We start from the raw sequence: 26603 nt of genomic DNA on the forward strand, positions 1-26603 counted from the left end.
TAACTTAACAGTATTTTGTTAACCCTTATTTAAACCTGAAAATCCAAACAGACCGCAGTTCTCGGGAATTAATTTTGATCCTCCTCAGCTTCCCAGTTTGGTACTTCTCCTCCTTCTCCCTCCCCCCCCCCCCCTTTCCTCCCTGAAGTGTTTAAAATGATATGTCTTAAGTCAGTGGACTGGAAGAGACTGACAAAGATCCACAGCAAAATGGAAATTTCATTTTCCGTAATTTCTGATTTGGAATGCGTTAGCTGGAGGGTTTCCAGAGCACTTTTTTGTGAAGATTCCACTGCTGATCTCTTCCACCAGCTTTACCAGGCGGATCTGGCATTGCTAATTTCTCTTACACTTGGTCTTTTTATTCCACGCAGGAGGACAAGTCCGCTCTCAATTCCGGCTTAGTGACTCCAGATCAGGAGCACCCCTAATTCCTAATGGCCTCCAGTGTTCCTTTCCCTGGCTGTTGGTAGATGCACCTCTGCCTTCAACACAGATTAACTGTCCCTGTGAGAAAAACACACAGACGACCCCACATGAATGATTGTGCGGCGGGAGGGGGGGGGGGGGGGGGCAGGGCAATGTGGTCTATCTTATCTCCAGTAATTTACCTACTACCGATGTGATATCACCGGCCTGTATTTTCCAGGATTATCCCTCATTAAACAGCGGTACCACATTAGCTATTGTCCAATCCTCTGGGATCTCGCCTGTAGCCAATGAGGATACAAAGATGTCAGTCAGGGCTCCAGCAATTTCTTCCCTTCCTTCCCTCAGTATTCTGGGGTAAATCCCATCTGATCCAGGAGACATACCTACCTTAATATCTCTTAAAATCTTTTCTTCCACTTCCCTTCTGTGCAGGCGCCTGGAAATGAATCGTAGCTTAAAAAGGAAACGAACGGTGCACAGGGCTGTTTGCTGGCTTGGAGACATGAACATGCCCCAACTGCACATGTGCGACCGTTCTCCATCCAGTGCATGCCAGAAACCAGAACCGGCACATAAACAGGCCACTGAAACCCAATTTTCATTTTTAAAGGCAGGTTTTTCCCCTCTTGTGGGGTTTGTCGAGCAGGCAGCATAGCCTGGAATGCCTGCTGCATTTCCAGTGCAGGCTCCTCACGATACTGTCTTGGCTACCCATGGTTGGCTCTTTTTCCAAAGTTCAGCAACATCGTCACAAATGCCCTTTTTGGACCCCTAGCAATTTAAAGCTGCGGTGTACTGCAAGCGGTCAGCAAGATTCTGTGATCTGTTGTAGTCTTCAATTGACAACCTTCTGACTGAGAGGTGAGAGCATTACTGGTGCATCAAGGCTGGTAGCAATCTCCCACAGTCTGTCCATGGAGGCCTCCAATATGTTGGGACTTGAATATACCATGATGTAGTTCATAGGTTGCCCAATTATTTGTTTGAGAATTAGATCAACACACCAGGAACACATTCAAGCCTTGGAGGAGGCTCATGGAAATACTGTATAGTTGATCCCGAGCACCATTTTGTATGGGGAAATTCCTATTAGTTCATGACGTTATAGAAGAAAAACAAATCTTCAGTTCATTCTGCCTTGTCCATCCAGGACACGTCTTGCAGCTCCTTCCCTATCCAAATACTGAACTGTTGATTGACTGATTCCAGAGCTTTACCAATACTTGCTTCTGACCGTTCCATGTGTTTAGCACTGAAGAACCTAATGGCATAATAGATTTCTTATTTGATTGTTTTAACTTTGTACCTTTCCCCCCAATATTTGGTTTAACTTGAAATTTGTGTTCTGGATTTACCTTTTTGGACCACTTGCCATCTTGCACCTGTCGAGGTCCCTTCTCAGCCATTTAATAATCAATATTGTCACAAGTAGGCTTCAATGAAGTTACTGTGAAAAGCCCCTAATCGCCACATTCCGGAGCCTGTTCGGGGAGGCCGGTACGGGAATTGAACCTGCGCTGCTGGCCTTGTTCTACATTACAAACCAGCTGTTTAGCCCACTGTGCTAAACCAGCCCCATTTCCTTTGATGGCTGCAGGACCCAGGTGTTTCCAGTGTTTCCTTACGATTGACAGGAATCAAGTATGATATTTCCATGAATTGTCTCAAAGATTTGAATGTTCCCGTTCTGTGTTGCTCAAAGCCACAGTATTTGAAGTTCTGTATTTATTTGAGTTGCAGGCTGACCAGAGTGTTTTACTGATTTAGCATGCCTGCCTCTGACTTGTGCTCTACTGTTTGGCTGATGTTCAGCTTTGTTTGGTACTCTTGCAGTGATTGGTCATGTTAACTCCTTTTATTTCTCAGCTTGGCTGTTCTCTCACTCAAAATTTAGGAAATCTGTTGTTCTAATTGAAGATGGCGTAAGCAAAGCATCAATTTATTTTTTCCTGTGAAGAGTGACTTAAATAGTTAGATATTTGATGGTCAATGCATGTCAAAGTTACATGTCAAATAATAACTTGCTAATGTACTGAAAATACAATCCTTGGGATATCAAGCTCCTTATTTGTCTTTGCTCCTTTAGTTCCATTGGTGCAGATTTTAAGAGCATAACTACTGGTAATCTTATGTTTGATTTCTTATTGTCTTAATGCCAACTTTTATTTACATCAGGAGGAAAGATCGAGACCGAGACCGTGACAAAGATTATGATCGTTCAAAGGATCGAGACCGGGATCGGGATCGAGATCGGGACCGAGACAAAGATTCAAGGAACTCGTCCAATCCAGCTTTAACTACAGGAGGGAGCATGCCTCTCATTACAACTCCGGCACTTCACCAACAGGCTATCAATCCATTTACCAATTTACCCCACACGCCACGCTATTATGAGATCCTGAAGAAGAGACTTCAGCTGCCTGTGTGGGATTATAAGGAAAGGTTCACTGAAATCCTGACCAAACACCAGTCCTTTGTACTAGTTGGTGAGACTGGCTCTGGAAAGACTACACAGGTTAGTGATTTTTAGTTGGTGCGAAATTAACTTTGTGAATATACAAACTTGAATTAGGGACAGGAGTAGGCTACTTGGCCTACTCGTATACAGTGTACAGGCTCCTGGGGAATTTAAAGCCTTTTTTGATATAAAATAAATTTGAATTATTCAATGGTGTATGAATTAATTGACTTGAATTTGAGTACATTGTAATTAACTGACTTGTCAATGACTCAAATTATACAACAAGGAATGTAATTGGAAACTTGAGAGGGGGAATTATTATTCTATACCATAACATGATTTAGTTGCAATGCAGTACTCGAGATGGCCTTTCATTCAACAAGCCTACTGAACTTTGGACCAAATTGTAGTTTCTTGAAGTACTTGAGCATACATGGAATTTACAGTGCAGAAAGAGGCCATTCGGCCCATCGAGTCTGCACAGACTCTTGGAAAGAGCACCCTACCCAAGCCCACACCTCCACCCTATCCCCATAACCCAGCAACCCCACCCACCACTAAGGGCAATTTTAGACACTATGGGCAATTTAGCATGGCCAATCCACTTGACCTGCCCATCTTTGGACTGTGGGAGGAAACTGGAGCACCCGGAGGAAACCCACGCACACACGGGGAAAACGTGCAGACTCCGCACAGACAGTGACCCAAGCCGGGAATTGAACCTGGAGCTGTGAAGCAATTGTGCTAACCACAATGCTACCGTGCTGCCTTCTACATGTTGAATAGACATTAAATTTAATCCACTTCAGTTGGATGTTGGTTGACGTGTATGTGAATTATTAAAGAATTGATTTTGAGATACTTTGGGCATATAATAATTGGATTTGGGTCTGTTTCCTCCCAACACACATTTTATGGCGGAGAGGATGTACAGATAACTTGCCATGCTGGCAGCTGACCAAGGTCCTAATGCCAGTTTATAAGTGTGAGTATGCACTGTTCTACTAGTGCATCCAGTGATGCTCTACAGTTCTCTTCCGTACCACTACTACCCCCAAGTGTTGGGTTATTTAACTGATTCCAGTAGAAAGTTCTGACAAGTGCTGCAAGTTACAGTACACTCTCCCTGCCTCTGTCTCTCTCTTCACCTTTTGGTTTGCATATTTTCCTTCTACTTTTCTTTCTTCACTTATTTTATAATTACATCGATTGGGAGACATTTAAGTTACTCCAATGTCATCAACCCCAGTGTCATCAACCCAGAAATACAATAAGAGCGCCTTCTTCCACCTCCAATAAGTTTAACTCTCTAGAAATTAAGGAGATGCTTGAATTGGCGGAAGAGATGAATAATTGAAGCCTAATAGCTGACTTTCTTATCCTTTGGAGTACCATTAGGGCCACAACCATTTTATACCATCAAGTGGATACAGCTTAGAAACAGCTGTTGCTCAATCTGGTACTGAGCGTTTTTGAGCTGATTGAAAACCGCTGAGTATTGTATTTGTTTTAAGTTTTTAAAAAAAAGTCTCCTGCACTTCAAATTGCCACAGTTTGCTATAATTTTAACGTACAATTTTAATGCCACCTGTGCCTTGAAAGACAGCTATGGAAAAATATAAAGCCACCTGTATAGTTGGATCTCGTTCCCTCTTTACGCTTCTTGCTGATGCCGGACTGAATCTACTGAGGATTATGCTTCATAAATGCGGCAGTGACTAATAGGTTTGCATGCCAATAAGGGCAGTTACTGTAAAGGATTTACACTGATCCAACCAGTGTGCAAACAATTGACAGGCCATTGATCAAATGAACCTTTGTTTTTCGGCTGCAGGCCAAGGTTTAATGATTTTAAAGACACACTACGAATTTTTAGACTTTTGCATTGAATTTAATATCTTGTGGACTTTGTCTGGTGATGTACAAAACTCTTGAGGTGTTTTTCTTTGAGAATGGTGTTTTTATATTAAGAATATGATAGCAAACTCAGTTTCCTTGATTGAATGGCATGGCTGTTAGTACGTTAAACTTTGTTTGCCTAAGTTTTTTTTTCCCAACGCAGGGTCAGCATGTATCTAGTCCTCTGTCAATAACTCTCCACACCCCTTGGAACTGTGAGGATCCCTTAATAATAAATGCTTCCAGTTCATACCTGCATTAAAGGGCTAATAAAGTCCAGACATGTGTTTCCACCTCGGCCACCTACTAAATGGAACAGATTCTAGCCTAAACCTCAAAGCACTGGCTGTCAGGTTATCAATCTGCCATTGCACCTGGAGCACTGACTAGAATTTTCATCTGGTTTCTTGTTTTTGCTTGGTGAAGCTACCCATTAAGTGCGCAGTTTTTTTTCATAACATCTGGGGCATAAAAAGAACTGTCAGTTAGCAATGAGAAGTAACCAGAATTGAATGTATAGTAAATTAATCTGTGATTTCCCGATTTGCATTGTCTACCTCCTAAGAGTATTCAGTTTGTTGTTTGCAGTCAGGGTTCGACTGTTTATAAAATATAAAGCAAATGCTGCTGGCTACGTATTTATGTCAGACTTGGCAACAGTGATTCCACTTACTGTATGATAAACAAAATACTTGTTAAACATCATATCACAGTGGGAACAATGTTCTGTTTTTAGAGGAGGAAAGTACTTCAGGCAGCGCAGTGGAGACATCACATGTCAAGTCGACGGTGCATGGGTTTAATCCTCTCCAGGGAGTTGTTGGTTTCTGCAGCCTTGATACAAGGAATCCTAGGGTTCAAGAGTAATGTACTTGAGAGAGTTTTTGTGTGTAATGCCTGCATCGTGGTTGGTGTTGAAGATTCAAGTAATTAATTTGTGATTTAATGCATTTGCAGATTCCTCAATGGTGCGTTGATTATGTGCGGGCAGTGGTGGGACCCAAACGTGGTGTGGCCTGTACCCAACCCAGGAGGGTGGCTGCCATGAGCGTGGCTCAGCGAGTAGCTGATGAAATGGATGTGATGCTAGGCCAAGAGGTTGGCTACTCCATTAGATTCGAAGACTGTAGCAGTGCAAAAACATGCCTGAAGTAAGCAAACTTTTTGAGGGTTCTTTTGTGTGTTAACCGCATTCAGCAATGTTTGTCGAAATTCCCAATGTGTAAAAGCAACATTACTGTTATTTATACAATACCGTTCCATCCTTTTTAATTGAAAAGAACTCTGAGGAAATTTGATAGCAATTCTTCAATCCTGCGTCATACTGATTTACTCTTGCTGCTTGAATTAGCCCGACCTCTGGAACAAGTTTATTCCGAATCATCTGTAATGAATAGAGAGTTCATCAAAGTGCCATGAGGTCAGTTATGAAGATTAAGTCCCAGAGGTCTGGTACTGATTTTTGCAGGGTAGGTGAAAGTCATTGCACTGTCGGTAAAATTTAGTGGATGCTTTTAAAATGTTATCTTTCAAATGCCAAGATGAACTTTTCACTGCACAAACTAACTCCATATAAATCTAAAAATGCAGAACCAAACTTCGCAAAATAAAACTTGAGCTTAAAATTATTAAACCTAAAATAGCCTCAAAACGTTTTCTTTAAATTTCAGTAGCTCTGAGAGGTCACCGTGTTACCATTAAATATAATTACCATTAAACTTTTAAAAATTACACATAAAGGGGCTAACTTGTGTTGAAGTAACCATTAATAACTGAGACTTTAAGGTCGATACCAGTTGTGCTACACATTTTATTCTGTTTTATACATAACATGACCAGAAATGTTCTTGGATGTACGTCTCATTTTGGGTTAAAGCAGTACCAGCAATGAAACCGAGTTAAATTTTGCTAAATGCTGCATGACTAGAATTGTGAAACTTATCTATCTTATTCCTAGGAGGAAACCTGAGTTATAATGGGTGCTATTGTTGTGAATGTAAATATGTTCGGAATGTGCCCAATCAGTAAGTGAGGCTGTGTAGCAAAATGTAGTCCTCTATTTTGTTTTAATATGCTGTTTAATAAAAGTTTAATGGTGATCCTGGACTATATTGTGGCCTCTACTGAAATTTAAAGAAAAGTCTATTTTAGTATTATTTGCCAAGTTTAGTTCCACATTTTTAGATTTAGAGCGAAGTTAGTTTTGCAGCCAAAAATTAGCTACTTCAATTTTGTAACTTGCCTGAAGCAGTGTTGCTATTATTGTTTGAGTAAGCATGATTTGTGACAGTGGCGTATTGTGTTTTGGTCCTTGGAATAGCGCATAGTGTGATTTTTAAATTATTCCTCAAATTATTTTATCAGTCCTATAGGTTTCAAGTTGGTGAAAGCGCACTTGTGGCGTGTCATGGCTAAGAAGCTTCGAACAGTTTGCCTCTTTTGGTGATGCTCATTAACAACCTCCTTTATTTGTAGAACGATGTGAACACTGAGTAGTAAACTGTGATGCTGTTTTGTTTCCAGGTATATGACTGATGGTATGTTGCTTCGAGAAGCTATGAATGACCCTCTACTGGAGCGATATGGTGTAATCATCCTTGACGAGGCCCATGAGCGTACACTAGCAACAGATATTCTTATGGGTGTACTAAAAGAAGTTGTGAAGCAAAGATCAGATTTGAAGGTAACGTTTTGCAAAAAATCCTTGAACCCTCCAAAGTGCAAACATTTCATGTTTGTTGAGGAACAGATGTTCAGAGCATCGGGAATGCTGCCATGAATCTTTTATGTCCACCTGTGAGTACGGAGCAGGCCTCTATTTAATGTTTGATTGAAATACAGCACCACCATCACTGAACATAGAAATAGGAGTTGGGCCTTTTAGACTTTGGGGGGGGGGCTGTTCCATCATTCAGTGAGATTATGACTGATCTGTGACCAAACTCCATATATGTGCATTTGCCCCATATCCCTGATACCTGTTGTTTCACAAAAAAACAGTCAATCTCAGCTTTATGAATTACAATTGCTCTCGTATCAAAATTCTGTTTGCAGAGGAGAGTTCCAAACTTCAGCCATCCTCTGTGTGAAGAAATGTTTCTCATTTCACTCTTGAAAGGTATGGCAAAGTAGGGCCAGTTCTCTCAGTTGGTTAGTGCATGTTGCTCAATAATGCTGGCAGCAAGGGTTCACTCCTCATATGGTAGATCTTGGGGCCTGTGTCTTTTTGAAGCATTGTGGTGTCATGACATAATTGAGCCAGGATTGTGCAACTTTTGGGCAACAGGGGTGCTACATGTGCAATGTGCACATCAGTTGCAGAGATCAGCCATTTCGCTATTTGCTGACTTCAACTTTGTGAGAACGGAAAATCCAACATGGCACATGTATGTTATTGTGCAGGCCAATAGCAATAAAATGCTTGTTTTCTGCACCTCACCAGCCGTTGCCCCAATCATAGATTCCCCATCCAGCAGAAATACTTCCTCTGTCTACCTATTCATTCTACGTAAGTTCTTAAACTTCGATCAAATCAGTCATGATACTTGTAAATTCCAGGGAATCCTAGTTTGTGTAATAATAATCTTTATTATTGTCACAACTAGGCTTGCATTAACACTGCAATGAAGTTTCTGTGAAAATACCCTAGTCGCCACACTCGGGCGTCTGTTCGGGAACATTGAGGGAGAATTCAGAATGTCCAAATGACCTAACAGCTGTGATTCGGGACTTGTGGGGGGAAACTGGAGCAACCGGAGGAAATCCATGCTGACGCAGAGAGAACGTGCAGATTCCGCACAGACAGTGACCCAAGCCGGGAATCTAACCTGGGACCCTGGCGCTGTGAAGCAACAGTGTGCTAACCACTGTGCTACTCTCATCCGAAATTAACCTTTGTGCAGTTATCATTCTGTAAGCGTATGCTGTGCTCCCTCAATATATCCTTCCTACGGTGTGATGCCCAATAGCACTGCTCACGATCCTCCTGGTGTGATCCAACCAGGATGTTGAATTGCTGACGCATGACTTCCAGCCACTTACATTCTAATCCTCTATAAACAACAGTATTCCATCAGCCTTTTTGATTCTTTACTGTACGTGTCCTTGACATTCTAATATTATGTGGACTGAGACTCCCAAAGCCTCTTTCAACTCTCACTGTTTTGAGCTTTTCACAATTTAGAAAGTGCCCTGTTCTATTGTTTTTGCGTCCAAAGTGAATGTCCTTGTATTTGTCAACGTTAAAATCCATTTGTCATAGGTAAGCCCATTCACTTAATCTATCAATATAATATCTCACAATGTTAGCTTTTGTCTACACTCCATACAATTTCACCTATCTTTCTGTCATCGCAGCGATGCCTGGCATATTGCTATCTGTCTCGTCGTTAAAATCGTTGATGAATATGGTGACTAGTTAAGGGCACCACTGATCTCATTCTGCATATTGGAGGACATGTCTATTATCCCGACTCTCTGTCTTCTGCTCAGTCAATTGTTTAAGATTAATAATTAACCGTCAGTCACATCCGTGCACCTCTCCCTCGGTGCCACACCAGATTGTTGGCCTGAGTTGCAAGTTCCTGGAATGGGAGTTGAACTGGTAACCTCTGCCTCCGAGGCAAGGGTGTTACCATGGAGCTAAGACTGACACTTTATATGACTAGACCTCCATCATTTAACTTGGGCTTTTGAATATATCAGTACAGAAAATAAAATTGAATCAAACGTGGAAATGGCCCGAAAAGAAACCTCAGTGGTTCAGTTGGTAGCTCTCCTGCCTCTTGGTAAGAGGGAAATTTAACAGATTAATGCTAATTCACAAGATTAAATCTCAAGAAATGTGGAGTTAAAATTCAGGTGATTTGCAATAGGATGGATTCATGCTACCCCATTCTGACCAATAGACATGATTTCATTGTACTGTTGTAACCTTTTAGTCAGCAAACTACGTAGCACAATAGAAAAATAATTGCTCTTCAGGATTATACATTCAGATTGTACATAGATTCAATCTCTGTTTAGTTACAGCCTCTTGGGTTCCTGAAGAATTTCATTTAGCAGCTTTTATGATTTAGCAAGTAACCAGTTGCTGCATTTGCTATTTGGTAAATAAACCTGCATATTACATGCATAGTCCTGCTTTGTGCTGTGTTGTTAGGTTGTTCAATTCGACAGGTGGTGGGAACCGAAACCTGAACAATTCCACGACAATAGATTTTGGGTGCTGTTCAATCAAAAAGTTTCTAAGTGTAATTTTGGCCGTGCTTGGTGGTGTTTCTTGGGCATGACCCCCGTTAGGCCCAAATCCCTGGCAGTGCTACCCGTGCACCCTGGAGTGGTACCCTGGCAGTGCCCAGGTGCCAGAGGGTGAGCCAGTGGACCACCCCGTTCTGCCCCCTACTATCCAGGGGTGTCCTAAGGCCTGGGAAATTCCCCAGCTGCCGCTAGGCCTAGTTCATGTTTGTGTGGCCAGTACTAAAAGCATCTGGTCCTGGCCTTGCTGGCGAGGCCATTAGTTAATGAGCCTCGAGAGAATACGGCGCAAACGTATTTAAAATGAGCCATATGGCTCATGTAAATATGTACACCTGGATCTTGGCGAGGACCAGATCGTGATGTTACGCAAGGTGTCTCAAGTGTCCAGAATCTCCGCTGGTTGACACAACGGGACTGGTAAATCATGCCCTTCATTTTCTTCCATGGGGCAATTTTGTAAGTTTTAACAGCGGTCTTTTCTAATGTGAATGGAGACTAAAGTACTCACTGTTTCTTTTCAGATTATCATCATGAGTGCCACACTTGATGCAGGCAAGTTTCAGGTCTACTTTGATAGTTGTCCACTACTCACCATTCCTGGCCGTACGCATCCTGTAGAAATATTCTATACCCCAGAACCGGAGAGGGATTATCTAGAGTCAGCGATTCGAACAGTAATTCAGATTCATATGTGTGAAGAAGAGGAGGGAGACGTTCTGCTTTTCCTCACCGGTCAAGAGGTAAGGATCAAGATTTATTTGCAGCTGAAAATTGAATTCTATCACTAGTGTCGCCCTGTTTGCGGTTATCTCTGCAATAACTCTGGGCTGTAATGAAGCTGATTTCTGAAGATTTTCAACTCGTCCATGGACCAAGTGAAAATTCAAGAAACTGAAAAATGTATTTATTTAATTTTAAAAAATTCCAATTAAGGGACAATTGAGTGTGGCCAATTCACCTATCCGACACGTCTTTGGGTTGTGGAGGTGAGACCCACGCAGACACTGGGAGAATGCGCAAACTCCACACGGACAGTAACCCAGGGCTGGGATGGAACTCGGGTCCTCGGCACTGTGAGACAGCAGTGCTAACCACTGCACCACCATCTGTCAATGGGCTCTTGAAGCAGTGACTTGCGGGCTTTCCTGCAGGGAATCCAAACTTAAAGGGTAGGAAAGTAGATAGTTTGGGGTCAGGCCTAAGTACATGAGAATAAAGATGACATAAATGGATGAGAGCAAAGGGGGGTAGACAGGAGAGGAGGGCCTGAAAGAGGCCAAGGTAGTGAAAGGGAAATAGAAGTAATGTTAGTCAGGGAAGCTGAGTTAGTTGGGTATAGCAGAGATTAAGGAGTTGCACACAAACAAAAAAACATTTTGAGAATGCAGTGTTAAAGTCAACGCTTCAATGCTTGCTTGAAAATAACTTGCAGACTAGGTGGAGTCCGCTTTGAGGCTTGACAAACTAATGACTAGGTTCAGAAACTGTTTTGGACAGTGAGTGAATCCAGTTGTTTGAAGGGCAAAATGTGATTTGGTGTACCAATGTGGAGTAAGGAGCAGTGGGACTAGAACAGTCAAGTCCAGGAGCAAGAGGTCAGTTGAGAATCGGGAGCTGGTCCGAGGAACAACAATTCAGAGGAGATGAGAAGGAGCAGCTTGATGGTACCCCGTCCTGGGAAGGGTGACTTGAGAATTTCTGACAGTTACTGGAGTCGATGGCTATCGGGAGCAAAACAGAAAGATGCAAAGTAGCTGTTCAGTAGCACGGCAGCAGGATGCTGGATGGCAACCAGCAGGAACAGATGGAAGCTTGCTACAGAGTGAAAAATTCCCAGCTGATAGTCAGGAAACAGACTGTTGAAGCAGACCAACTATTGAAACAGAAGCAGGTTAGTGAGAATAGCTTTCGTTGGCTGTGGTGGAGGTCGCAGTAAAGAGGAGAAGCTATTGAAGAAACGGATTTCAGTCCAGGTGAATGTGGATGTCTATCCAGGATCCGGCATAGCTGCAGAATAAAGCTGCAAAGGCAGGAGTGCAAAATATTAATATCTGAAATGTATAAGATACTGAAGGGGCTTAACAGGTGTACACTGGGTTTGCTTCACCACCTTGCTGGAAAGCCTAAAACTGGGATACGGTCTCCGGATAAGGGGCTGGTTGTTTAGAAATGACCTGAGGAGCAATGTTTTCACTTGGGGTTGTGGGTGCTCAGTTTTTGAGCATATGCAAGGCTGAGATAGATTTTGGGGCACCAAGGGGAGTGAAGGAAATTGGGTTTGGGCAGGGAAGTGGAGTTGAGGTCAAATATCAAGTGCGAATGCAGGCGCCGGGGCAGGATGATCCATTTCTCTTATTTATCATGTTTTTGTTATATGGCAACACCCATTTACCAATCACGAATACCATCAATAATAAACAGATACCATTGTCTGCACATTTGTTTTCTTTAAATGGCAACTTGTATTTATAAACCATGCGTTCCGCGCCTGGGACTGGGTCTGGGGGGATGTGGGACCTGTGCAAATGGAACGGGTTACACCTGGGCAGGACCAGGACTGATGTCCTTTGGGGTACTTGCTATCGCGGCTGGGGAGAGTTTAAACTAATATCGCAGGGGGATGGGAGCAGGAGGAATCAAAAACAAGAGAAAAAGACAAGAATAACAAAAGTGAAAGGCAGAGAAATCAAAGGCCTGTATCAGACAGTGACACTTAAAAAAAAAAAAATAGGAGGGGTCCCTATGTTGAAAGGACTAACCTTAAAGTTCTGTGCCTGAACGCGCAGAGCATTCAAAATAAAATGAATGCATTTGTTGCGCAGATAGATGTTAAGGATATGATATCGTTGAGATTATAGAGACGTGGCTCCAAGGTGACCAAGGATGGGACCTAAACATTGAGGGCTATTCAGTTTTTAGGAACAGGCGCTGGAATGTGGCGACTAGGGGCTTTTCACAGTAACTTCATTGAAGCCTACTTGTGACAAGTGATTATTATTAGTACAGATGATGTGGAATCTGGCTGGGTCAAGTTAAGAAAGATCAAAGGGCAAAAAACATTTGTAGCAGAGCGTGCTGGAAGTTTTGAGAGGCATAGGTTTTAATGAGGAGCTGAAGGAAATTTGTATGAGTAAAGAAATGGTTTTGGGGAAATTAATGGGATTGAAGGTGGACAAATCTCCAGGGCCTGATAATCTTCATCCAAGAGTATTTGAGGAAGTGGCCCCTGAAATAGTAGATTCATTGGTGTCATTTTCCAAAGGGTAGCGAATGTAACCCTGCTATTTATAAAGGGACTCGCCATCAGACTCCCCATGGACTACTCTCCAAAATCAGTTGTATTCTTGGACATACTCGTCTCCATCAAGGACGGTCACCTCAGCATTTTGCTTTACCGCAAGCCCACGGATAACCTCGCGATGCTCCACTTCTCCAGCTTCATCGATCGACAGTTCCAGCGCGCCACAGCAAAAAACCGCACTGACCTCCTCAGAAGACAAACACAGGACACAATCGACAGAGTACCCTTCGTCGTCCAGTACTTTCCTGGAGTGGAGAAACTACGACATCTTCGCAGCCTCCAACACGTCATCGATGATGGTGAACATCTTGCCAAGGTCATCCCCACACCCCCACTACTTGCCTTCAAACAACTGCGCAACCTAAAACAAACCATTTTTTGCAGCAAACTACCCAGCCTTCAGAACAGAGACCATGACACCACACAACCCTGCCATGGCAATCTCTGCATGACGTGCCAGATCATTGACATGGATACCACCATTACACGTGAGAACACCACCCACCAGGTACGTGGTACATACTCGTGTGACTCGGCCAACGTTGTCATACGCTGCAGGAAAGGATGTCCCGAAGCATGGTACATTGGCGAGACCATGCAGACGCTGCAACAACGAATGAACTGACATCACGCGACAATCACCAGGCAGGAATGTTCCCTTCCAGTCGGAGAACACGTCAGCGGTCAAGGGCATTCAGCCTCTGATCGCCGGATAAGCGTTCTCCAAGGCGGCCTTCAGGACACGTGACAACGCAGAATCGCTGAGCAGAAACGTATAGCCAAGTTCCGCACACATGAGTACGGCCTCAACCGGGACGTGGGATTCATGTCGCATTACATTCATCCCCCACCATCTGGCGTGGGTTTGTGAAATCCTATGAACTGTCCTGGCTTGAGACAATTCACACCTCTTTAACCTGAGGTTACCCCTATCTCTGGATCTGTAAAGATTCAATTACCTGCAAATGCTCGCATTCTAATCATTGTCTGGCATCTTTGATTTTGTCCATATATATGTTTCTGGAACAAACCTCTTCATTCAACTGAGGAAGGAGCAGTGCTCCGAAAGCTAGTGTTTGAAACAAACATGTTGGACTTTAACCTGGTGTTGTAAGACTAATTACTGTGCTCACCCCAGTCCAACGCCGGCATCTCCAATTCATAAAGGGAGGTAGAGGGAAAATGGAACTATAGACCAGTGAGTCTAATGTCGGTAGTAGGGAAGTTGCTGGAGTTGGGTATGAAGGATTTCATAGCACAACGTTTGGAAAGCAGTGTGTAATCAGACAAAGTGAAAGGATTCATGAAAGGAAAATCATGCTGACAAATATACCAGAATTCTTTGACAGATGTAACCAGTAGAGTTGACCAGAGGGAACCAGTGGATGTGGTTTATTTAGACTTTCAGAAGGCTTTCGACAGGGTCTTACATAGCAGATTAAAGTTAAAGCGTGTGGAATTATGGGTAGTGTCTTGAGATGGATAGAAAGCTGGTTAGCAGATGGGAAGCATAAGGTTGGAATAAATGGGTCTTTTTCTGATTGGCGGGAAATGACTGTTGGGTACCACAGTGATCTGTGCTGGGACCCCAACTTTTTTGCATTATGTATTAATGATTTGGATGAGCGAACTAAATGTACTATCTCCAAATTATCAGAATACAAGGTTGGGTGGATGGGTGAGCTGTGAGGAGGATTTAGAGAAGCTTCACTGGGATTTGGACAGGCTGAATGAGTGGGCATGTGCATGGAAGATGCAGTGTAATATGGGTAAATGTGAGGTTATCCAATTCGGTAGCAAAAATAAGGTAGATTATTATTTGAATGGGTGTAAATTGAGAGAGGTGGATACTCAGCAAGACCTTGGTGTCCTCATGCATCAGTCGCTGAATGTAAGCGTGCAGGTACAGCAGACAGTAAAGAAGGCAACTGGTATGTTGGCCTTCAGAACATGAAGATTTGAGTATAGGAATAGAGATGTATGACTGCAATTGTATAGGGCACTGGTGAGGCCATACTTGGGGTACTGTGTGTAGTTTTGGTGTCCTTATCTAAGGAAGGATGTTCTTGCTATGGAGGGAGTGCAGCAAAGGTTTACCAGGCTGATTCAAGAGATAGCTGGACTGCCATATAAGGAGAGACTAAATCAGTTAGGATTATATTCATTGGAGTTTAGAAGAGTGAGAGGGGGTCTCGTAGACACTAACAAAATTATAACAGGATTAGACCGGGTAGATTCGGAAAGAATGTTCCTGATCATAGATCATAGAATTTACAGTGCAGAAGATGGGGAAGTCAGAACTGGGGGTCAAAGATTGAGGATAATGGGTAAACCTTTATGGACTGAGGTGAGGAGAAATATCTTCACCCAGAGAGTGGTGAATCTGTGAAATTCGCTATCACAGAAATTGAAGCCAAAACATTTGCGTAATTTCAAGAGGAATTAGATATAGCTCTTTGGGCTAAGGGCATCAAGGGATATGGAGGGAAGGCAGGATTAGGATACTGAACTTGATAATCAGCCATGATCATAATGAAGGGTGGAGCAGGCTCGAAGGGCTGAATGGCTATCGCCTACCTCCCTTCTATGTATCAAACTAAAGTTGAAGCCTGATTTTAATCTTGCAACTGGGGCTATGGACTGTGACAATATTATAACGTTGAAATTTTATTCATATGGAAAATGAGCCCATCTCTGATAAAAGAAAATTAAGACATTTCTATAACATTTCACAACTGCAGGATGTCCCCAAGTGTTTTGTGCCATTTGATATGCTTTTTGAATGTTTTAATGTCAAATGGACAGCCATTTTGTGCACAGTAAGGTTCCACAGACCAGCACTGTGACAACAATGAGATAAACTGATTTCATGGTGTTGGTTGACCCCTGCTACCCACAATCACGTCTTAGTTTCCATCTCAATAGTAATATCTGAGAGCAGCAGAATATGGCGGTGTATAGAAATGCATTGGGGTGACTGAGGAGGTTGATCTGTGCTTGTGGTACAAGAGGGAGTTTTCCAAGATTGTTCACCAGGGCAGTTTTTCTTTCTATTTCCATAAATCGACACATTGGCCTTCAAAAAAAACAAATGTAAATTTAAATTAATTTAGTACTGAAGGCGTGAAAAATTATCAGTAAAATTTATTAATCCTTAATACTTGAAAATGTCTTTAGTTGAAATGAATTTGCAAATACCAGTTTTCATTTCTGATTAGAAAGAATTTCAGAAAGCTACAGAAACCAGAGAATGGAAAAAACAAAATGTTCCAGTGAATTCTGGGAGAAAAAGATTATTTCTTTCCAATGCTTCATGTGATAGCCAATGGGGTCTTGGGTTATGTGGGACAGATAGGAGAGTGCAGTTGAGACCATAACGAGATCAGCTGTTATCTTATCGAATGGCAGAGCAGACTTGAAGGGCCAAATGGCCTACTCCTCCTTAAACCCTATGTTCATGTGACAGGAATAGTTTTGTCGTGGCTTTGTTTGGTACGCAGTTTCTTATTTTACACTGAGATGAAAATTAAGATGGCCCCCTCTGCTTCTCAAATGTTTCAATTTTATCTTGTGACTCCACATTGTGGATGAAACTCAAATACTTTTTTCCCCCAAGGTGGATCTAAGCTTCCCAGAGTGCTCTTCATTGTGTACCTCCAACTACTGCTGCCGATCTTGACACTTTCTCCCCCAAGCTTGCCTGATCCACTGGCTCTAATATTGCTGCATTTTAGTGACAATTTCAAGTTTGCTACACCTGCCACAGCCCATCCCCAACCCCCATTATACTTGCCTCATGGAGCTCTGGATCTTATCTCAAATTTTGGTTTCTAATTCCTGTAATGTTTAGATATCAGGATTGCGCTTTTGCACTGGACAACACAGGATTATACTGCAAGACTCAGCTCATCTGTCCATATTGGCTGCACTTTTGCTGATATTTCAAGTAACTTTGATCAGCTGCACCCACTCTCTGTGTGATGGAGGGACTAAGGGATTTGTTCCCCTGCTGAGCATGAGATTGGACTGATTTTTCTGGATGGGGTTTGACAAACTAGCGTCGAGGTTCCGTTCCAGGGTGGTTCAGTCTTGGGGCCAAAGCACATCTCTCCTTACTCCTGGATTTTATGTGACCTGCAACTGTACAGTCAACCAATCTTGCACCCCTCCTGGATCTTCATTCCAATCTAAATTCTTTCATCAGCGAGTCCTCTGATACTCAGCTTCAAATCGTTTCTGGATTTTACTCGCTCACTATATCTGTCTCCAAGCTTGGCCAAGAATTTGTCATTGTTGCACACGTAACTACTACCTGCATCAACTCTAAAGCCTCTACAGAACGTATTGCTTTAACTCTGAACTCTCTCCTCTTGTCTCCTCATTTTCCCATTCACTACTTGAATGTACACATTCTCATTAATGCTTCGTAAGTGGGCCGTTGTAACTTCCCTGTCTCCACATTTTGGCTGCCACTCTGGACCCATGCCCATCACTTCCATTTCTGCTTTAATGTTTTATTTTTTTAATAACTTTTTACCCCTCCTAAACCCTTCTCTCTGGTTGTCAAACCAATTTTTAATTTTTATGCTTCAGATAAACTGCCCTCAAATGTTTACGCTACTGTTCGACTTTTCTACTCTCTCTTGCTGCTGTCCCGGACTCTATTCCCTCTTCGATAAACCTACAGTTTCTCTCTTTGTGCCTCTCCCGCTTTCTCTGAAGGGCTCAGCGACGCACTTGACATTGTCTCCTCACGAGCACCAACCCTCATTGCCCCATCTTACTCTCTCGCTCTGCTGGTGGTTCAGCTATCACTGTCTCGCTCTCTCTCTCTCTCTCCACATGTCCCTCCACAATGTCTGTTCAGTCCCGAACCAGGCTGTTGCAATCCATGAGCTTATTGTGGGTGACTGCATCAACATCATGGCCGTGACAAATCGGACTGAGCAATGATGGCACCTACCATACACAATATATGTCTGACTGTACCTTCCAGTATTTGTCTCATCTAGACTGGTGTGGCTCTTGCATCTAAACCTCACCCCAGTCTGTCCCCATGCTCCTTTGGTGCACTCTCCTCCTTTTGAGCCTCTCATTAAAAACCCTTGTTCTCTTAACACCCATCCAAGGACCATGTCAATTTCCCCATTGAGCTATCTTCACTGCTTGAAAAATGACAATAGCTTATTGTCATGAGTAGGCTTCAATGAAGTTACTGTGAAAAGCCCCTAGTCGCCACATTCCGGCGCCTGTCCGGGGAGGCTGGTACGGGAATCGAACCGTGCTGCTGGCCTGCTTGGTCTGCTTTAAAAGCCAGTGATTTAGCCGAGTGAGCTAAACCAGCCCCAGCTTTCCCCCATTTGGTCTTTGCAGTGAGTGATTTCTCATCCTAAATGATTTTAATCTGTCTCAACTCATTGTGTTTCCTGTCCTCTGAGTTCACTGCCCTCTAATACTCTCTTAATGCCACCCTCCATATAAATCCTCCTACACATTTACGGCCACTTGCTTGACCTTGCTATCTCACGTGCCCTCGCTACCCCATAGTATCAATTGCAGAAAGATCATCACCGATCACTTCCTTATCACCCAATTTACTTAGAACTGCACTCTTATTCCCAACTATATAACCGTTGGCCCTCTTTTCTCCACAACATTTCTGGAGCTACCGATTTACTCCACTTTCAATGCCCTGGTCCCCACTAAAACTATTACTCTCTCTCATTCTATCTGTTCCCTCTGCTATGGATCTCATCTCTGCTCTCTCAAGTCAAAAGGGCGCAGAATTGAATGGCTATGGTAGACAACTGATTCGACCATTCACTGCCATATCAGGCTGATCCATATAAAACTTTCTACAGGTCCTGCTATTGTTTGCTAAAACTGCTAACTTTTACAGGAACATGCTGGATTGCAAAGCTAACTCTCAGATTCTTCTCTCTCCCCTTTGTTAAGTCCCTTCCACCCTCAATTCCAATGACAAGTGAAAAGAACTCATGGACTACTTTGTCACCAAAAATTGAAACCATCCAATCAGCTTCCTTCCCTCCCTTCCACTAGCCCACCTGGCTAAACTTCCCTTAATTCCTCCACCCTAGTCAGGAACACACACCTTTGTCTAGTTTCATTCCTGTTCACCTTCACGCCCCCTCTGAGCTCATTTTGTCCATGGGACCCACTTGCTGCTTTCTCAGCTCTGTTCCCACTAAACTGCTGATCATCCAGCTCCTCCTCCTGACTTCCAGGTCAGCTGACTTTGTCAATGGCACTCTATCTTCAAGTACTGTCCCTCTCTTCCTTTAAATCTGCCATCGTACCTCTCTTATCAAAAAAAATCAGCCCTGACCCCAACGTCCTTGTAAGCCACTATCTCATTTCCAACCTCCCTTTCCTTCCAATATGTTGTCACCTCCCCAATTCATACCCATCTTCCCTGGGACTCCCATGGTTGAATCCTAAACAGGTTTCTGTCCCAGCCACAGTAACAAAACGGCCCTCAACGTGTCATTTTTGACTTTGTGCAAGAGTGGCAAAGGTAAATGTCCCTCCTGAACCTTCCCAATCTATCAGCACCCTTTGATGTCGTTGACCAGATCATCCTCCTCCCAAACATCGTCCAACTGGGTTGAACTGCTCTTGCCTCTTTTCATTATAATCGTAGCCATAGAATATCTATCAGTCGATTTTTTTTCCTGCATTCCCACAATTACCTCTGGTATCCACCAAGAATCTAGCCTCAGACCCCTCATCTTTACCTCACCCAGCTGCTCCCTTCGGGGATATAATCCAAAAACTAATGGCAGTTTTCACCAGTACTTTGAAAATGCCCAGCTCAACCTCACCACCAACTGTATTAACCTCTCCACTGTCTTTAAATTTGGGGACTGCTTATCCAGGATCCAGGGCAAGTTGAGCAGAAATTTCCTCCAATTAAATAATGGGAATACTCATGCCATTGTTTCTAGTACTCGTCACAAACCCCACTCCCACTGATTCCATCCCTCTCCATGTTTGGCCCTGAGATGTACTTTACAACCGCTTATCCTTGTGATCACCATGATCAGCAATTTCCACCTCAGTAACATCACCTGTCTTCTTCCATGCCATGCACAGCTCACTTGCTGAAATCCTTGTTAATGCCATTGGTTCGGGGCCCCCGCAAGGCTGAGCACTTAGCCCCCTACTATACTCCCCATGCACACAGCTTCTCTTTCTCTCTCTCTATCTCTATCTTTCTACCTGTCTCTGTTTCTACCTGTCTCTGTTTCTACCTGTCTCTGTTTCTACCATCTTTGTAGTGTTGCTCGTTCTGGGTGAGTGTGCTTTACATCAATTGGCTCTGTTTTATTCCTTAGCTCTAGAGTCGCCAGGTATCTTTATGATACCGCCACAAGATTCAAGTTCAAGTTCAGATCAATGACTCAATACACCAGTTAGTAAGTTCAAACAAGACCCGTTTATTATTACACAGTTATTTACTACTCATGCACATAATACCAAGACTAAACTGTTCCTACCACTACTAGGCCAATACTTATCTGGAATAAGGGAACTGCCGGATCAGGGAACAATGGCCTCTTGCTTTGTCCTGGATCCGCAGGCTTCCAGTTGGTGTGGACTAAAGAGGTCAGGAGTGTCTACTCTCGTAGCGTGCGTTGTATGACACTTGTCGGTGTAGCAATTGGCCAGGCCTCTTCTCACGTCCAAGTTCCTGGAGAGCTGCTGCAAAGGTGTTCTGCTGGGAGGGCCGGCTAAGAGCGAGGAGGGCCGGCTAAGAGAGCGGAGGGCTGGCTAAGAGAGAGAGCTGGGGTCGAGGTCTCTGTCTTATACTGTTTTGGGTTTCGCGCCCATCTGGGCGGACCCTCTAAACTTGCAATCGATTGGATCTCTTCCCAATCGATTGATTTGAATTTCCCCAATAACGGGGCTGTTCCTCGATCACTTGGCGGTTCTTTCTACCTTGTTTGTGTCCTTTCGTTTCAGACTCCACTGGCGCCGGGATGTCTGACCTGCTATAGAATGTTTCAGTCTCTTCTAATTGTTGTGTCCATTGTGCCTGGGAATCACCGGGAATCGCTCAATTAGTATGCAAGCTGCTAGTTTCCAGGCTGTCTGGTTTCTTCACAGACAGAATCCACAGAGAGGTTCTGCAACCTGCTTGCCTCTCTGTCATTGTCCAATTTTTCCTGCATGCAACTCAATGTTCCATTTTATGTCGAGAAGTGGCCAGCTTCGGTGGCTACAGTAGTATTCTGCTTATGTACTTACATTGTGTATCAGTCGTATGTCCTATGTTTTTTTCATGTATGGAACACTCTGCTTGGACTGCATGCAGAACAGTACTTTTCACTGTACCTCGGTATACGTGACAAATCCAATCCAAATCTGCTACGGGCTGACCTCCCATGCTCGACCTTCTGTAAACCCGAGGTCATCCAAAGCTCTGTGGCCCGTTTCCTAATTCACAACAGATGCCCTCCACTGACCATCTCTAGCCTTGCTGACCTATATCGCCTCCTGGCTAAGCGAGGCCTAGATTTAAAAATTCTCATCCTTGTTTCCAATTCCTCTGTGGCCTTGCCCCTCCCTATCTATGAAATCTCATCCAGCCCTAAAATCCTCTAGATATCGTAAGAAGTCTTACAACACCAGGTTGGAGTCCAACAGGTTTATTTGGAATCACTAGCTTTCGGAGCATAGCTCATTCATCAGGCAACTCACCAGATGAAGGAACTGCGCTCCAAAAGCTAGTGATTCCAAATAAACCTGTTGGGACTCAAACCTGGTGTTGTAAGACTTCTTACTGTGTCCACCCCAGTCCAACATCGGCATCTCCACATCATGGCCTCCAGATATCTGCACCCCTCTCATTCTGGCCCTTTGAGTATCCCTGATTTTAATAGCCCCCCCCCCCCCCCCCCCCCCCCCATTGATGATCGTGTCTTCAGATGCTTGAGCATGAAGCTCAGGAATTTTCTCACTAACCCTAACTACCTCTTTACCTACTTTTTCTCCTTTTAAGACACTTCTTGAAATTTATTTCTTTGCCAGGCTTTGGGTCATTTGCCCTCTTTATGTGGTTCCGTGTTATATTTGGTTTGATAATGCTCCTGTAAAGTGCCTTGGGGTGTTTATGTTAAAGGTGCTATGTAAATACAAGTTGGAATACATTTCATAGAATTATTGCCATGAGAATTTGACTGGCACGAAATAGATGAGCTATTTCCTCAGGAGGTGGCAATAACACATGGCAGATGTTCCATTCGTACTTCGTAACTTGTGTTCACCAAGCATTGAACAATCAGTCCTGAAATCTAATGCCAAGGAGTGTTCTGCAAGTAGGATGCTGTATCCTTTTGGATGTTGCGTATCCTTTCGAGTGTATTTGTTGCATTTAAACAAAATGCAATGTCGATGTCCAAGTGAATTTCCTGGGTGCAGATTTATCCATGCTTAATGCTTTTAGAAATTTGCACATTTTAAAAACCAAAATGCTGCAAATTAATACCCTTAAACTGTCTGTGCTTCGAACCAATGAAAGGTTTTTTTGCACTGTATTTAAAGTTGCATATCTTTAGTCTTCATAAATGTCTCATCCCTTCTTCCCTTATAAGTACCATTTCTAGATCTGATATGGCAAAATATTTTTCAGGCTTTTGTAATGATTACGGATCTGACCAGGAGGTTGTGTATGAAAGCTGCCCTTGTGGGCACTGTCAAGATGAGGAAGCTGTGTGGCTAAATTTGACAAACCTGAATCTTGTCACTTCAGGAACAGCATGCCCAAAACAATACCAAACTGGGGTGAGATGACCTAGATAGTATCAAGGAAGGCGGCAGTTGCCTTCAATTTTGATCCTCAATTTATAAGCTGGAATTTTGGTGTTTTATTATTGTTGTGTAATATGAGCAAGTATCTGCTTGTTCAGTTTTTAGCTTGGCATGTTGCTAACTAGAATGGATGTTCCATCAGGCGATTGCACCAGGGTGTTTTAATGCACTGTATTAAGATTTATATTTTATATTTAATTGTGTCAATAATCAATATTCTATTAACCAAAGTGATTGCTTCATTTAGCCCACATGTTAATTCCCTAAGACTAACTTTGACATATTGCTGCAAGATCTAGCTATCGGAAAGTGGATTTCCTATTTTTGGTACCAGAGAGATTAAGGTAGAGTGTGAGCTGACTTCTATTAATTGTAGCCTGTCAGATCGAAGATAACTTTCATCTGGAGCATCATTGCAGCTGTGGTTGTCATTTCTGTCCTAATTAAGCTTCAAATATTAATCATTTTCAGGAAAGACCTTTTCTCAAGGGATAGGAATTTCTTAACAAAAATGGAAGTTTTATAGTTTCATCAGTCTGGTTATTGCAGTGTTAAAGAATTGTATTTCATGAAACTACTTTGGGATTTGAAATAACTAAGTCTTCAGGTCATAGGAAAAGCCTGATGTTCTGGGTGAATTGCTATGAAATGTATTTTTAACCACCCTTGGGCCAAGCACTTCCTGATTTTCAACTCTCAGTTTTATTAAGTGCGACTGGATTAATTGAAAGTTATTTCATCTTTCTTTCATCAGTGTGAATTATTATTTCCTGAAGCTCTCCCGAGTACACTATAATAATTGCACGTTTGCCTCTGGTATTTATGGGACTAACGTGGTGTTGAAACTTGATATGCCCCAATAAAGGAAGATGTTTCTTACTTGTAGCTGTCTTCTGCTTGTTATGAACCGTTAATGCATTGGTAATATGGTATGCTGTGCCACTCCCTTGCTCCTATTTCACCATCAGTGTTCCCATGTCCATAGTGCAAACCTAATTAACACACGGGTAAGGAAAAAAATTAAATTGATGGTTGGGTGCTTATGGAATTATGTTTATGAAGTGGAAACTGGATATTTTGCCACTTCTGGTGTCTGCCGTGGTCAACTGTAGCACCTTTTGTCTCTTTAGTCAGAAGATTGTGGGGTCAAGAACCATCCCGGAAACTTGAATCAAAGTCTAGGTTAACACTCCAGCGCAGTACTGAGTTGCTGGCTTTTAGATTAGACTTTGCTGTAACTGAGATATGGTTGAGAGAGGAGTAGGATTGGTAGCTCAGTATTACAGGATATAGTACCATCAGGCGAGAGAGGAAGGAGGTCAAAGAGAATGGGGGGTCACAATTTTGATCAGGCAATCAATTACAGCAGTATGGAGGGACGACGTCTTTGCAGGCTCTTCAAGCGAAGAACAAAGGATAGAACATAAAAACCAGAAAGGAGCAATGCTATTGCTGGGAGTGTTCTACAGGCCCCCTAACAGTCTGAGGGAAATGAAAAGAGCAGATATGTAGGCACATTTCTGAGAAGTGTAAGAATAATAGACTGCAGATAGTGCGGGATTTCGACTTCCCCAACATTAACTGGGTAGTCAAAGGGGCTGTTTAGCTCACAGGGCTAATCGCTGACTTTGAAAGCAGACCAAGGCAAGCCAGCAGCACGGTTCGATTCCCGTAACAGCCTCCCCGAACAGGTGCCGGAATGTGGCGACTAGGGTCTTTTCACAGTAACTTCATTTGAAGCCTACTCGTGACAATAAGCGATTTTCATTTTTTCATTTCATAGTATTTAGAGGGAGCAGAATTGTTAAAATGCATCCAGGAGAACTTTTTAAGTTAGTGTGTAGAGAGTCTTACAAGAGAGGGGAATGGTCCTGCACCTAATTTTAGGTAACAAAAGCAGGAAAGTGATTGAAGTGGGGGAATGTTTTGCAGACAGTGATCATAACTCCAAGAGATTCAAGATTGTTATGGAAAAGGACAAGGATGGGCCTGAGATCAAAGTTCTAAACTGGGGGAAGGCCGATTTTTAGTCAGATCAGATCTGATTTGGCCAGTGGCCTGGGAGCAGACACTTTTTGGTGAATCTGACAGAAGATAGGGGCCTCACGGTAGCATGGTGGTTAGCATCAATGCTTCACAGCTCCAGGGTCCCAGGTTTGATTCCTGGCTGGGTCACTGTCTGTGTGGAGTCTGCACGTCCTCCCCGTGTGTGCGTGGGTTTCCTCCGGGTGCTCCGGTTTCCTCCCACAGTCCAAAGATGTGCGGGTTAGGTGGATTGGCCATGCTAAATTGCCCGTAGTGTAAGGTTAATGGGGGGATTGTTGGGTTACGGGTATACGGGTTACGTGGGTTTAAGTAGGGTGATGATTGCTCGGCACAACATCGAGGGCCGAAGGGCCTGTTCTGTGCTGTACTGTTCTATGTTCTATGTTCTAAGAGTGGGGAACACTCCAGAATGAAATAGGGAGAGTAGAGGACCAACTTGTTCCAATAAAGAAAAAGGGAGGAACCAATATATCCAGTGGACCCTGGATATTGGGGGATATACATCATTGAATAAGGAGGAAGTGGAGGCTTATGGTCGATACTGAAGGCTGAAAACAGCAGAAGCCCTAGAGGTGTGTAGAATGTGCAAGAGGGAACTTAAAAAGGAAATTGGGAGAGCAAAAAGGGGACATGAAAGGATACTGGCAGGTAAAATAAAGGAAAATCCTAAGGGTTATTTTACAAGTACGTGAAGAGTAAAAGGACAATGGGGGAAAGAGTAGGGCCCAGTAAGGAGCACAGGGTAATTTGTGTGCGGAACCAGAGGGGGGGAGGTAGGGTTCTAAATTAATATTTTGTGTCAGTGTTCACCAGTAAGAGGGGCGATGTGGGTATAGAAATCAGGGCAAAGGACTGTGATAGAATTAAAGAAATTAACACAGACAAAGAAGAGGTCCTGAGTTGTCTGGCAGGCTTAAAAGGAGATAAATCTCCAGGGCCAGGTGAAACGTATCCCAGGCTGTTGAACGAGGCAAGGGAGGAAATAGCAGGGGCGCTGGCAATAATTTTCAATTCCTCTCTCTCTCTCTGCTGGAGAGCTGCCGGAGGACTGGAGGATAGCCAACTGTGATACCATTATTCAAGAAGCAAGGAAGGGTTAAACCAAGAAACTATGAGTCCGTCAGTCTAACCTCAGTGGTGGCGAAACTATTGGAAGCAATTCTGAGACCGAATTAATCTGCATTTAGAGATGATGTGGAGATGCCGGCGTTGGACTGGGGTGAGCACAGTAAGAAGTCTTACAACACCAGGTTAAAGTCCAACAGGTTTGTTTCAAACACGAGCTTTCGGAGCACTGCTGAGGAAGGAGCTGCGCTCCGAAAGCTAGTATTTGAAACAAACCTGTTGGACTTTAACCTGGTGTTGTAAGACTTA

At 43.2% G+C, this 26603-nt stretch overlaps 1 protein-coding gene across 1 annotated transcript in view; it reads left to right on the forward strand.

The window, feature by feature from the left end:
• The window catches only part of dhx15 (DEAH (Asp-Glu-Ala-His) box helicase 15), a 158773-nt gene that overhangs the window by 35514 nt on the left and 96656 nt on the right, over positions 1–26603 (forward strand). The window contains 4 exon segments of the mRNA XM_038791481.1: positions 2608–2947; positions 5750–5943; positions 7316–7475; positions 10573–10791. Coding sequence (XP_038647409.1) covers positions 2608–2947; positions 5750–5943; positions 7316–7475; positions 10573–10791 — 913 coding nt within the window.

Source organism: Scyliorhinus canicula, chromosome 3, assembly GCF_902713615.1.
Source record: "Scyliorhinus canicula chromosome 3, sScyCan1.1, whole genome shotgun sequence".
In the NCBI taxonomy this organism is placed as follows: domain Eukaryota; kingdom Metazoa; phylum Chordata; class Chondrichthyes; order Carcharhiniformes; family Scyliorhinidae; genus Scyliorhinus; species Scyliorhinus canicula.